At 29.1% G+C, this 15749-nt stretch overlaps 1 protein-coding gene across 1 annotated transcript in view; it reads right to left on the reverse strand.

Annotated features, from left to right (window-relative positions):
• LOC146537822 (ATP-binding cassette sub-family G member 1) overlaps positions 1-13104 on the reverse strand; it is a 29543-nt gene extending 16439 nt beyond the window's left edge. Inside the window, exons 1-2 of the mRNA XM_085187734.1 lie at positions 12963-13104; positions 2667-2731 (exon numbers count right to left, since the gene is read on the reverse strand). Coding sequence (XP_085043860.1) covers positions 2667-2721 — 55 coding nt within the window. The 5' untranslated portion in view covers positions 2722-2731; positions 12963-13104. The remainder of the gene's footprint in view (positions 1-2666; positions 2732-12962) is intronic.
• Between the last annotated feature and the right edge of the window lie 2645 nt (positions 13105-15749).

A 15749-nucleotide genomic window follows, 5' to 3' on the forward strand; every position in this document is an offset into this window, starting at 1 on the left:
TGATTGATTTAGTGAAGATATTAAAAATTAAGAACATAATAATCTTGTTTTAAAAAAAAACATTTAATTTTTTTAGTACCTAAATGGTATTTAATACTAACAAATCTATATACTGTACAGTTGTGATCTAATAGTAATTTATATCAACGAAGGTTATCTATAGACGGTCGATACTAATTGCACGTTGATTTAGTTGACTTAATCTTTCTTTAACCCTAAAATGTAAAATATAAATCGGTGCAAAATAATTTATTGGTACAAATAAATTATAGTTTAAAATTTAATTATATTTTATGGTCATCTCTGAGCGTAGCACTTAATAACTTTTTAAAAAAACCATAAAATATTATTATTAAATATTTCCTATACACTTGTCATAAAACATGCTTAACCGTGTAATTAAAATTAAAAGTCAATTTTTAATACAATTGGACTTTTTTTATCGTCCTTAGCATAATTCATATAAATTAAAAATTTCCACACTGTATCCCACACAAAACAGAGTAGGCAGAGGAACCTGGGAACCTAGTGTTAAGGCACTCCCTTCCCTAATGAATAACCACCAACCAGTGAGTAAATATCTTTAAAAGGTTTTTCCGAATACAAATTAATATCATAGACCAGAGAAACACAGATTCTAGATACAGGCTAAGTTCTAATTAAAATGAAGCTCTATTGATTGAACGAGATTGCATTCGCATAGCACGTGAAGGAAGAATATTGTAGAAGTGCAAGACGACTATGATTTTTGTTTTTTATTGCAATTTATTGCAATATATAACGCTAGTTGTAAAGGAAAACATTGTGGTACATTATATTTAGTTTTACAAGTTGGCAAATATATAGGTATTATGCGTAGATATATGGTTCAGGTTCAGGTTTGAATCTTACCGATTTTCAATACAAAATCGAAAATTGATTCAACTAGAATGCCGAAAATTGGACAATAGGATATTTTTCATAATAAATAAACTTAAATGTGAGATGTTAAAGAAATAGCGAGAAAATTAAATATTTCATTTTTCTTCCTCATTTAGAAGTTATATAATAATCAAATTTTGAATAATTACTCAAGAATATCGATTAAAGATTTTATGTAGCCTTTTTGATAATTTTATATTAAACGATATTTTCTTTTGTATATAGGCAAGGCATGACATATATTCATACTTAATAATAACGAAAAGCTAAAAATATAATAAAACTCGCGTCATGAAGCGCAATGCCCCGTTCACCTAAATACATGCTATCAAATGTCCCATTTGTTTGGGTAACCCAGAATAATATAGAAATTCGTAAATTGGATATATTATATACATACGAGTATAATGAACATTTCAGTTACTTTTCATTGAATGCAAATTGCTGCAGTTTCACGTTTATGTCGCATAAAAGAGTAAGCAGTGGGAACCTCATGTTCAAACACTCTGTTCCTTACTTCCTGCATAACTTTCGAGATATTGTGTGACGAGTGTCGACAAAGCCCTGTATTGAGTACTGCATTCAAGTCCTCGCTTTGGCCACAAAAGTGAGAAAATCAAAAAGTATAATTATTCCTCCGAGTGGTGATCGCCACGATGCCAGTTGTGGCGCAGAGGCAATTGTGACTGTAAAACGACTGGTGGTGTGTTCGATCCCCATTCCAAGAAATGAAATATTTATTAAAAAAATATATTTCCATTTCTTAGCTCTGGTGTCGAGGCAAAGCGCGGCGTTGGGTTTCGCCACTTAATACACAATGCCTCCGGACCTTTCAGTGGCGAACGGAAGTGTCTTAATGAGAACGAACTGTTAACACTAGGTTCCCAATTTCCCTCTGCACTACCGTGTGCGGGATGCAACGTGAAGCTGACTTATAATAAATTTATGTAGGTACATATATAATAATTAATTATTATAATGGGAAAATTTTATTATGTGTAAATTTATTATTTACAATGAAATATTATTGTAGAAGGCCGTTTTTTGCTGATCTTTTTTTTTCTATGTTTTGCCATAGTATTTGTCACGGCCATATTGACAAATATATCTGAGGCTGGCGAAACATAATAAAAAAAATGGCATATACTTGGCACATTAACCCACTAATAGAGAAATAATATCTGTTATAGATACGCCAGGCCCCTTGACTGACTTATTTGTTAATTATTAGTTATGAAATCACAAACAGACATTTCGATTTTATTTATATGTATAGAGGTTAAATGTATAGATTATTTGAGTGTGTCTAAGAAAAATTGCTTCATTATTATCTATACTGTAATTACACTTAGCAAATTGTAATTTAAATATTTTTTGTGGATTTTATTGGTTTTCCCGCATAAAATTGCCTATCTTCGTCATAAAAGTACTTATATGTTATTCCATAACCTCCTATATCCGACAGTAAAAGTCCCATTAAAATCAGTTCACCGCCCGAAAGTATGGTAACATGTTTATTAATCTAAGTATATATGTATATAGGTACGTATTGTAGAAACCAAACGAATAGACCGATTCTGATTAAAATTGAAAAGTACCACACTCCATAGCATCAACCAGACCCCATATTGTAAAAATGAAAAAAATAAATGTTGTTAAACTATGTCCAATAGGATATCGTTGAATTAATAATGACAAAAAAATATTATGAGCGAAATATTAGAAAAAAATATTTATTTTATTACCTCTAACTATTTTATTGTAGACGGTGTACGTCAAGTTTCGAAACTCCAGATCCATTATGTGATGGCTGAAACAAATATAAAGAATTAATTGACATTTATTTATTAATACATTTATTTTGTAGCTAGTAAAATATTCGAAACTAGCGGGCCCTGTAGATATTGTCTTACTCTAAGAAAAGAAATGTTAGAATAAATATTATTTTAAAAATTATTTTTTAATTAAATATAATCATATTGTTTAAGGTTTATATGGATAGAACACCTAGAATACACGAATTACATGAATAATGTACCCATAAAAGCTTCGATGTCATTTACGACGTAAATATAAAGTGATAATTTTTCTGATATGAATCTATGTTATCAGCGCCAGCAGACCAGGGAGAAGCAACTTAGTGTTAAGACACTAAGCTCCCCACTTTCCGCCGAATTCCGGATTTCCGTGTCCAGTGGCGGAACTCAACGCCGCGAAGGAATGAATGGCTCCCTCTGCCTACCTACGGGATACAGCGTGAAGCTGAAAAAACAATCTTAAAAATATATACTAGCCTGCCTTGTCTGCCGGTACGTGTGAGAGAAAGCGAAGCCAGACAGACTGGCGGCGTTACGCGTTACGTAACGAAGCGGTTTACCCATAAGATATTATCACTTCAAAAAAAAAATTTTTATGAATCACCTCGATACGAGTCATCCTGATATTAGGTATCACTTCAATAAATATATATACGAGTATCGTTTTGTATGTGAGAATATTTGCAATTATGCAATCTAGTAACCCACTAGCGTAGTCAAACAAGTTCAAAATGACGAAACTTTTTAAGCATTTTTGTATTGAATTAAATCTGTTAGATTTAGGAAATTTAGATTTCAGTAAGTTTAAACCCACTTTTAGATAAGTAAAAACCGAAGGAATTCTTCAAATAGCATAGAACCTTAATTAAATTTATCTACAGAAATTCTCAATTTCTGAAAAGTAATCATATTTTCTTTTAGGTTAAGTTACTTTATGCTTATAAAATATATTTTAGATTTAAATTAATACTCAAACCATCAATGATTATTACAAAAATATTTAACAAAAAACTTTAAGACGATTTTGTTCCTTATTCAGTTCTTATAACTGCTGTAACAGCTGTAACATAAAAGAATAACAATAAATATACCTACATATATTTTCGCTTTTCTTGGATTCTTTATTAGATTTTTGCAAGCTAAATTTTTATTAGCATCTTCGCAAAAGATATAATTAAAGGCTCTTTGTTAAATATCTCGAGAAACTCCAGCTCTTAGATCATAAATCGAAATCTTATGTTGTAACTGCCAGTTTAATGACTATATATTTATTATGACAAGTAGCTCAAATTTAATTTCTTAAAGGTTACCATCATCTGTTATGAATTATTTAATAAACATTTTAATCAACATTGTAAAATATTACATTATAAGAAAACAATAACTATAAACTGGTTCCGACACAAATATCAATCAATTATAGGCACCTTACATCATTGTATTGTTTATGATACATTTAAACATATAATAAAATTGCAACTGATAGCTCTCTGAAAATGGAAGAAGTATGAGGGTATTGGAAACGGAGTATATAAGTAATAGAACCTAAAATAATGTTTTTAATTTCTTTTGTCGGTTTCTCAGTTTGTGTGTTCATCCCTTCGGTTGTGCACTCTAATCTCAGCAACAGCTTGATTCAGCAACGTCCGCCATTAATATTTAATGTTTTATTTAAATTGATTCTTAAATTTAAACAATATTAAGAATATCAATATAAAGTATTTGTTTACACAAAATTGCACAAATAAAATATTAGAAAATTGCATAAAATAATAAAAAATAGTCAATATAGATTATTAAGATGTAATATAAATAACAAATAAACATAATAAAAGTAAATAATTACTTGAAATGACGATTGTACGTAAGACTAAGCTTGGTTCAAGTTGCATTAAACTCGCTTAGCCGCTTTCACTGTTGGACAAAGTTACAATTTTCCCTTTAAGATTCTGTTGCTTGCTAGAAATATTATTTCTTATAGACCCAGTGCATTAAACTTGTATAATACATTAAACTTGTATAATATTTTTATTTTATTCTTAAGATATATGTATATGTACATATGTATTTTTTCTTTTATAATTTTTATGTAAATTATGAAAAACAAAATATTTCTATTGAATTTTGAACATTATTACTATTTAAAGGTGTTTCAAATTTACATCTACAATTAGATAGAGCTAATGTAGAGATCAAAATGACATTTTTAAATTACAAAATAATAACATTTGTCTTTTGTCAATAATAAGCAAATAGCAAAAGCCTTTTCTTTTTAACCAATTAAAAAAAAAACAAGGTTCTCAGTTGGACATCATACTTCTTTTTCAGCTTCATGCTTTATCTCTTATACAACAGAGTAGGCAGAGGTCCATTATTGTAAAGACTCGTTGCCTGTTGAGTGGCGGAATTAAACGCTGCGCTCTTATCTTAATATTAGAGTGAAGTAATAAAAATATTAATAAATAATTATTCATACCCCCAACTTTGAATCGAACTCACAACCGTCGGGTTACAGTCATACGATTGTGCCCCTACGCGATCTACACATATTATTGTATTATATTGTTGAAATTGTTTATATTTATACACTACTGTTGTTGGAATTGTATATATTTATATTGGAATTGTATATATTAATACGGCGTACCTTTAATAAATCTATAATAATGACAATGAAAAATATTAAATTTACTTTTCACAGTCAAGTATAGTCATAGCTATTATATTACATCACTGCCTATAGAACATTCTCCAACATATAACACTGCTAGTGCTTTCACAATTTATCTCGACGTCTTGTAGTTTTTCTTTATTACGTTTTACAGTATAGTAATATATATTTTTTATCTGAAAAAAAATTGTAAAAATATATATCACTATATCATTTTGTCTTTTATGAATTAACTCATTAAAATTATAAAAAATAATCGTACAGTTTTTTTTATTAAAAGTTTATAGATTTTTTTTCACTGAAGAGGGAACCTAGGAAAGTGGGAATCGAACCCACGGCTGTTGCGCTTAGTCGCAAGGTCGTGCCTATATTTAAAATTAATATTGTTAGTCTTTACTATCAATATAAATTTTATATGGTATGTTATAAAAATATAACTTTAGGTTCAAATTCCACTCCACATATTATTATTGAATTTGTATTACAATGTAGACGTACCTACTACTCCGTTTAATTATAGCGCAGCCGGCAGCTTTCAATGCCTGTTTAGTGCTTATAAAAAAAATTGCAATTGCCATTCAGAAATTAAGATGTGGACGATATGTAAATCTACATAAATATATGTAAATCTATACTTATCTTAAAATCGTAACTGATCGCTGTATGTGCATAAAAGAAATGTGAGAAAAAATATTCTTCTGGGCATTTAAGAAGATATTAGAACTCAAAACAATGTTTTTTTTTATTTTTTTGTCATTATCTGTTTGTTTGTACGTTTATTCACATTAATCTCAAAAACTACTTAAACGATTTAAATTGTTTCATTAATTCAGTAGTTCAGTTGTCATTAATTTGTATCTTAGCAAACTTTGCTTTCCCTTTTAAGCAGTTCATAAATATAAAATACATTATTGTCTTTATTTGCTAAAAAGTATTTTATTGAATTGACTGAAACTTGTTGTGAATGTTGTCTTTAAAGTGATAGCATTATTAGATCGTGAAAAAAGTGAGGAAAATAAATAATTGTTTAGCAAGCAGTAGCGTAGTATACAATTTTTTTTTAAACATTAAAATATTTCCATTCATATTTTTTTTATTTGGGCACAGATTTTAAAATCTTTCGCCATCCCATTGACCCAGTCTCATTGTGCCCTGTAATTATTAAGTTATTTACTTTGCTTCAAGGCTAAGTAAATTCAAACATTGCTTTATTTTCAAATGATGAAACAAACATGGATAAAATTTCAAATCCTCTTATGTGTGAGCTAAATGATTTTGTAAAAATTACTTAACAATAAATTTGCTTAAAATAGTATATTTAAAAATAATAAAATATTGTGTTTTCATTATTAGAATATTTCTTATATAAAATTTATTTTGTACTAGTAACCCGCACGCGGCTTCAACCGCTTGAATTAGACAATGATTTATTTACTGATCTGGATGAAATCACTTTTGCCTCTAATCATGAAAGACAACATCTAAACTTTCAAAACTAAAATTTTTCAAAAAAAATACTTTTTGATATAAATTTTATAATGATATTAATTTTACATTTATGAACCGATTTAAATATTATACTAAGTTTTACGGGATGTACCTAAGGTAAGACAAAATATAAAAGTGAGTATTGTATTAAAATTAGTTAAGCCGTTTCTGAGAATAGCGTGTTCAAATGCACACACAGAAAAAAAATTAACAATCAATAATTGTTTTTTTATATCTCATGTACAGACAGAGATCACTTACAATTTTATTTTATGTACAGATTATACATTTCAGGGATCATGTAAAGTTCAATGTTAATTAGTAAAATATACGTGGATTCTTATTATTATTTATGTATAATTAAGTAAACGCGGAAATTCCTTACCCGGCATAACACGAAAGTGAAAAATATACTTGAATTGAATATAACTACAGAATTTTGTTATTAAATATAAGTAAAACATATTTTAGTACTTCTCTATCTTCACCCTTTCAGCATGAAGCAGGTAAACAGATAGACCTAGTGTCTAGATACTCCGTTCTCCACTTTCGTTGAGCCTAGAAACTTGTATTGCTCTTGAACGCAGAAATAAAAATAGTAATTTCTTCCAAATGGAAAGTTTTTAGTGTAGTGTTTAGTGCCGTAGATAACGTAATAGACGGCTATAACAACTTAGATTTTGGCGTGGTACTTAATAAAATCTTCTGACCTTTCTTTAGCCATAAAAAGAAAATAGAGAATGTTGCTAAAAATGATTTTGCAGCCAAACTTTTTTTATGTACGTAAGTATATAAAATAATAAAATATATAACATTTTTTCACTATTTTATTACTTAATACCTACTAATATACTTGATAATGATATTATAATTAATTACTATTATATAATACTATTGCAAAGTTATATTAATCTATACGTCGATTAAGGACTTTGCTCAATTCATTTAAGCTCTCTAAATACATATTGCATAAGGAAAGATGAAAAGATATCGATAAGTATATTACCACATCATACCTGTAACACGATGGTTATGGGTTCGACCTCCGCTCTGAATTATTATTTATTTTTAATATTTTCTTAGCTTCGCTCTGGCACCAATGCAAAACGAACTGAGGGCCCGACGGAACGACGAACGAAACGACTGATGAAAAGTCGACGGAAAGTGAAAAACAGAGTGTCTTAATAATAGGTTCCCTCTGCTTCCCTGCTATGTATGAGATACAGTGTGAAACTGAAATATATATATCCATACCTATATTATAAATTCGAAAGTAACTCTGTCTGTCTGTCTGTCTGTCTGTCTGTCTGTCTGTCTGTCTGTCTGTCTGTCTGTCTTTTCCGCAATCAGGGCTAAACTGCTAATTTAATTGTGATAAAATACTCATATAGAGATACTTGAGGGTCCCGGGATGAACATAGGATACTTTTTTTTTCTCATATTTGTAATATTTTCGTTATATACCAATATATTAAAATAATTAATTTGACAAGGAATTTATTCCGCCATGTTAATAACAATCGTCGCTACGCGTTGCTAAGCAACAGCTTGCAAAGTTTGCTGATTTAAGAAAACGTCACCCACAGTGAGTTTGCTTAATGCATACATGGTGCGCGCCGATATAGATTTATACAAATCTCTTTATACAAATCATTAACAAAAATTAGATGATTTCTATAATTTGATATTCATCCTTATGAAAATAAATATAATAGTCACTTTTAGCATTTCATCTAGATGGAAATTATAATTTACTGTATAACATTCTAATAAATAATTAAGATGTGACTGATTCCAAATGACCTAGCCTTCGGGCGGCATAATATAAGTATGACCGACGCGAAAGTCATCCACTTTGATGATTTTGTAAATTTTTATAGATTTTCGAATTACTATTATTTTTTATGTAATTATTTGCTGCTTATAATTAATTTATCTCAGTTCGGTTATCTATACCGATGTTATACACTTAAAATATCGTAATTTTAATCATTTGAGATTTTATTTAATATTGTTCGCAAAAATTAATAATTATTTAATATAGAAAAATGTTTAGTACGCGCGCACAGCAAACTTTAGGTTTTTTTTTCTAATATTAAGAATTTCCTTTAGTTACTTTTACTTATTTGGTTTGTTCATTTCGGTTACTCAGATATTTTTTCTAATAATAAATCTCCACTTATTATTATTTTTTAACTTATTTTAATGATTTAGGCTTATATTTTCGCGGGCGTAGCCGCGTCCGGGCCCACTAGTATGTATATATATATATATATATATATATATATATTTCAGTTTCACACTGTATCTCATACATAGCAGGGTAGGCAGAGGGAACCTATTATTAAGACACTCTGTTATATATATATATATATATATATATATATATATATTTTACCATATATACAGGGTGGAAGTGTCAGCGCCACTTTAAATGAAACTACAGTTTCAACTACTTTATAAAAGCCTAATATAATTCGAAAAAAAAATAATTCTCAAAAATGAAAAAGTTATTTTTTCAAACAAAATAAATAATAAAATTATCGTTTTAAAATAAAACGCCATTTGTAAAGTATAACATAGGCACGCACACACTTACCTGTCAAAGCGGCAACGTCGCTTACGTATGTGTGCGTGACGCGAAATACAGGTATGGATAAAAATCGTGAAATGAAAAAAAAATCCTACGTCTAAGCCGTTGAGGTGCCTTGATTATTTTTTTAAATTCTGGGTTTGAAATATTTTACCCTATATGCAGTTTCAGTAAAAGAAGCGCTGCCTCTTCCACCCTGTAGAAATAAAGCTTGAGACTTGTGTCATAAATTACACGACAAAGGTAATAAAAAATATACATAATAATACTCATTCAGAAGTTTTATCTCAATTAGAATTAGAAAATAGTAAGCAAATCCTATATAAGACGGAAATTTCACTAGAATAGTACTTCTGCTCGACTCGCCTTGACCGACACCGCGAGGGCATTGAACTAAGTGCAGTTTACTGTAAGGAATTGTATTTCATTCTTCACACTGAATAAGTTTTCGTATGCACCCACTGGCCACTGACCACAGTAACCCTGGGTTAATGCTGACATTTTCTTCCGCTACTTAATAAATGACGGAAGTGTTGAATTACGTATAAAATTACCCAGAAGTGTACTTATTTTACACAAAAGAAGGTTTTTCGTATGCTTGTGTCCTATAGTAATTTATATAACAAATATAGGTATTATATTAAATTTCATATAAATAAATAACAACATTCTATATATCGTAGGTTGTTATACTGAAATGAGTGTGTTTCTGATGTGAGTGTATTTTATATAAACAAATAAAAGACACTCAACACGTGTGCCAAAAAGTCATCCTTCTCTAAGAAAACATTGTCTAATTTATGTTGCCAGTACCTTCTTCTCATCAGACAGTCGACATCCGAAAATTATCTATACTACGATCGAATTTAAATTTTATTCATGTGTCTTTTTTATTTTTGAAGTAGACATAAAGGAAACGGAAATTCTTCTTCTGTGAAAATATAAAGGGGCTAATTATCACGGTTCATGAGATACAGCTTGGTGACAGACGGATAGTCAGTCAGTCGGTGGAGTCATAACAAAAGGGTCCCGTTCCACCTTTTGGGTTCGGAACCAACTGCAACTACGTTTTGAATATTACTCCGTAGTTTACTCGAGAAGCTATCAAAAATAATTCTTGCGATTAACAGGCGTCACATTTATATGAAGATAATCTTCCCAAGACGCAAATAAAAAAACCTATGCCTATTTTTTTTTAAATGAGGGCTATAAATTGAAATAAATCTATACATTATAGAATTTCAATTTCCAATATTCATAAGCTATGATGAAAGGTCTAGCCTTAACCTTTTGTCATTCATGAATAAATGATAAAGAGACCTTTAGACGATTTACATTAATTATTATTAGAAAACAATAAGTTATTGTATTTACTGTGACCGACCTTTCACTAACCACTTAATAAAATAATATATACCTATGTATGTTCATTTAATGAAAACTTAAGAGTCCTTCGTGGTGCAGTGCACTGTAAGCGTTACGATTGTAGGTTGAATTCCCACTCGGGAGATATAATTATAATATTATTTCTTAACATTTTCATTTCTTCGCTCTGGTACCAAAACAAAAGGCGTAGTTGTTCCACCAATCAACACGCAATGCCTCAAAAAATCGGTGGAAAATGAGAAACGGAGTGTCTTAGCACTAGGTTTCTCGCCTGCTATATGTGAAATACAGCATGAAGCTATATTATTTGTATAATTAAAACTGTATGAAATCATTCAATTGCCAATGGCTATTAAGTATATTTTGACGACAATACCAGACTTTGTTCCTTATCTGACGCATTCACTCGTGTTCGTGTATCGATCGTAATGAAGATTATTTAAATAAGTCCGAAGTTTAAATAGTCTATTTTACATAAATTCTGTATTTTGTATATACCTATTTGAATGTTATTACCCGACTACGGCCAAGCAAAAAGAAGAGTTATGGTTTAACCTTTAAAAAAGAAACGGCACCCTTATCATTTTGTTGTTTGTAGTAATTCCAGCTTCGAGCTGAAATTAATATCCAAATATCCAGCTCCAAGGATCAAAGCTTTTAGTGTGCATTTCGTTGACGTACAATTATGAGATGTTTCAAGAAGGGAGAATTTACAATTGAAACAAAGGAAAAAAACTTATTATACTTATTATAACTTTTATTGATATATCGTAGAAAAAAAATAATTACAAACTTTTATTTGTACTTTATTTCACACAAAACAAGTGTATACGCCCGCAAAATTAAGATTGACAACTTCTATAAATCACGTTTTCCTCCAATCCAATCAAACAAACCAATCCAATGAAGTTGGTACGAAAATTGAACATAACCAAGGTTTCCACCTTGGCGGACGAGACCGACTCCCACTTGCCCGGTTTTTGTTAAAGAACAATAGTAAAAAAATAAACATAGAAACTATCTCATAAAACTATTTTATATTTCATGTTTATAGCGACAACCAACCCTAGAATCCTTAGGACGGGTTCTTGTACACTCTCTTTGAGACCCAGTTAGAAAAAAGAAATGTACAGACTATGTTGCAGTTGTTGCAGAGGACCCCTTGTACTTGTATAATAAAGATGAAATTGGACATAAGCTCAATTGATATACATAGTTAAATGCTAATTAAGCCTTATGTAATAAATTTATGTATTTATATCATAACATAAAAAAGTAGGTTAGTGAATCGTCACTAACCTACTTTTTGTTGGATCTAGATTGATAAGAGGGATCGCCCTCTTATCAGTTAAAAAATATTGCACTAAATATAATTGCCATTTCAAATTTCCGCAAATTTTAACTGTTGGATAATATTTATTGCTATTAAAAATATTATTTTTTATTTTTATATTTATTTTTAATGTTTATAACCTTTGGGCATAAAAATAAAAATTATAGCCCTTGCATAAAAATTAAAATAATAAACATTTTAAAAAATACAAAAGAAACTTATGTATTATGTTACTAAATAATAAAAAAAAGGTTTGTTTTTTTAATTTTATGGTTTGCTGTTTTTAGCGTTTATATTCTTTATTTTATAACATAAAACTTATAAAGTAATATTGGGGAAGGGCTCCTTATAAAAACAAGCATTCATATGTAAATTACCTGTATGCTTATTATTTACAGAATTACAACAATGAAAGTATCGAGTCATTACAGAGAAAACAATTGTTATTATGAAAGATACCGATCGTGACATTCAGATAACAAAACACATGCCTACCTACCCATACCTACGTATAAACTATCTTTTTATACTTCTCACCTTTTTATTTTACGAGAACTTTTTCTATTTCATTAAAGTGACTTTAGTTTCACGTATTTTGCATTGTTATTTTATATTTTTACATATTCATACAATCGTAAAACTGAACATGTGAATTAAAAGTTATTACCAATTCATGCATTTTTTTACATTAACTTTTATATTTTTTTATATTATTTTCAAAATGTTAATGCAATTATTATAAAAAAATCTTACCTTTAATAAAACTTGATAAAAAAAACACGATCACAAAAAATAAATTAAATATGACACCAAATCTATTGAAAACGATGCACAATTAATTATTTCACTTTAAATATCCGCACGAGAACGAACTTTCCTGATGCGCGGCAAATAAAGCGATGTCATTCGACTATGTTCCAAATTCGAATGTTGCACACAGCCAGCGCTTTGGCACGCGATGGCGAACTGGCCGGTGACACTAGTTGTCAACCCTACCACCATATTGTGCCACCCCCATCACTATAGAACACGTAAATAAAACATTCTCTAGTAGATGAAATGACAGTAACTATTTATATTTAAATTGTCTTAATTTATCCGGTTTAAAAAGACAAAGAACGATGAACAATGAGCAGAAAATGGAGAATGGAATGCTTTTAAACTCTATGTTTCATCAGCCTGATGCAAAATTATCTTTTTTTATTTCGCTGCTATTAACCAAATGAATAAATAATGATCACTTTTTTTTCACGTGTACCCACATTAAGATCGTATTTGATACGTTTAAATGAAGCTAAAATATATGTAAAAACTTTAATCTTGAAATTTCAGTAGTCTGAAAAAATTTTATACAATACACATTTTGTATGAAGATTTTTCTGATAATGAATAGGTACTTACTTTATTTAATATGTTAGGTTTGTTAATCTATCGCAAATATCCGGAGTGTTTTTAACTTATATTTTAGACAAATTTTACTACTTAAAACCCTATACAAATCGGATGTTTCACTAAATCGGAGTAATATAAAATTTAATTCAATAGCGATTTTTTTATTCGATGCGGAGGATCTTATTTGATAGAGGTATAAACAGTTTTTTATTTATTTGATGTATCCTGCACAAAGCAGGATACAGAGGGAACTTGGAACCTAGAATTAAGCCACTCCATTCTCCAAGAAAATATGAGAAAAAAAATACTTTTTTATACTTAATTACCTACCGTTTTCGTAATTTTGAATTTTAAATTAGTTATGTATACGTATATTGACAAACAATAGTATGTAATTGATGTTTCTCTCTAATTTTTTAACTTCATTATGCGCAATAATTGCAGACTCTAAAATTGCCATTACGTCAACAGTTCATCCATGCATAACATAAACAGATACTGTTAGACAATTCGATTTGTTAGATTCGAATCGAGATATTGGGGACGCTATGTTAATTTATCTTTATATATGGTATGTACCTATTGACGGCATTTTGTAGTGTTGAATTATTATTTTAAATTAAAAATAAATAATATTACACTGGCATATCATAGTTAAAAGCATTTATGCATTTTTTGTTACATTTTGTATGAAATTTGGCAAAAATTTGGAAATTACAGTACCTACAAATAAAAGAAAAAACCAGAAATGTCAAAATTCATATTGATTTACTTGAAAAATAATTACAAATATCATTGGTAGGTAGTTCATTTCATACAAAACGAGAACATACGCCCTTAAACTTATGTTTATCAACTTTATTAAGTTGTAGTTAACTCTACTTGTAGATAGGAGTCCGACTCGCACTTGACCAGTTTTTAATTTTAGATCATACATTTTGTAAATATACATATGTTAAAAATCACATACTCACAGATAACACAATGCAACTTGCCTACTGGTAGGTATATTAGTCACAATAAAATTATATTTATCAACGGAAACAAATAGCCGTTTATGTGTTTGAAATATAAAAAATAAAATGTAAAAATACATATAAATGTATGTACCGACTACCGAGAGACCTATGTCTAAGTAAATAAGATTCGAGAAGTAAGAATCATGAAAATTTGAAAAAGTATGTGGGTACTTTAGTAAGAATACAATAATATCTAATTTCGGAAAATTCTAGAATGAACGTAAACGTAATGAACGTAATGGTTTATTTATTATCTTTAGATAATAAATAAACCATTACGTTCACAAAAACTTTAAAAACATTTTTTTTTATTTAGCCACGTTTTTTGGTATAAGTACTTATTGTTGTATGTCCATTTTTCGTGTAATCTGAATATAATTGTTACAAATGTACCGAGTTATTAAAGAAGTATTAGCGTCTAGTGTACTCGTATAGTACCTTCAAAGTCAAAAATTTAAGTATTTTCATATTAAATGAAAACCAGATAATTCCATATATTAAAAATAATTGTGTTGTAAGCAGAACTTTCAAAAAAATATATATTTAACGTCCTTTTATTTTAATCAACAAGGTTAAATGGTGAATATTGGTATTATATTCGACCTGAAATATATTTTCATATATTATTTAATTATTTTTCAGTTTTACTCTGTATCCCGCACTTAGCAGAGTAGGCAGAGGTAACCTGAGGACCTAGGTAAGACACCGTTCCCATTCAGACAATTTTTTTACGAGTAAGTATACGACTATTTAAGGTATTTACATAACTACATGCATCTCAATAGCCTTAAACACAAGAAACATCAATTATTCTGACAATAATTGTACGAAAACCATTTAAGGAAAATAGCAGTGCCAAAAGTAATGTCAACTTTGTCGAAGTATTTATGTAATTTTTTTAATTTTTTCCTTAAAAAAATTTAATTAAAAAATGTATTGGTTTAATAATTAGGATTTAATTATGTTTCGTACACTGTACCTACTTATAATATTTTTTTTCTTCACACTGTATGGTCGCATGTAGCATAGACCATAGTCCGTAGAGGAAGCCTAGAGTTACCTAAAAGAATAAATAGAAATAATATTATATGTAGTTACAGTTTTAATTTCTTATTAAGTTTATCTCTTA

The sequence above is a fragment of the Heliconius melpomene genome, chromosome 7 (assembly GCF_056956725.1).
Source record: "Heliconius melpomene rosina isolate 202511_hmr_F chromosome 7, ASM5695672v1, whole genome shotgun sequence".
Classification (NCBI taxonomy): Eukaryota; Metazoa; Arthropoda; class Insecta; order Lepidoptera; family Nymphalidae; genus Heliconius; species Heliconius melpomene.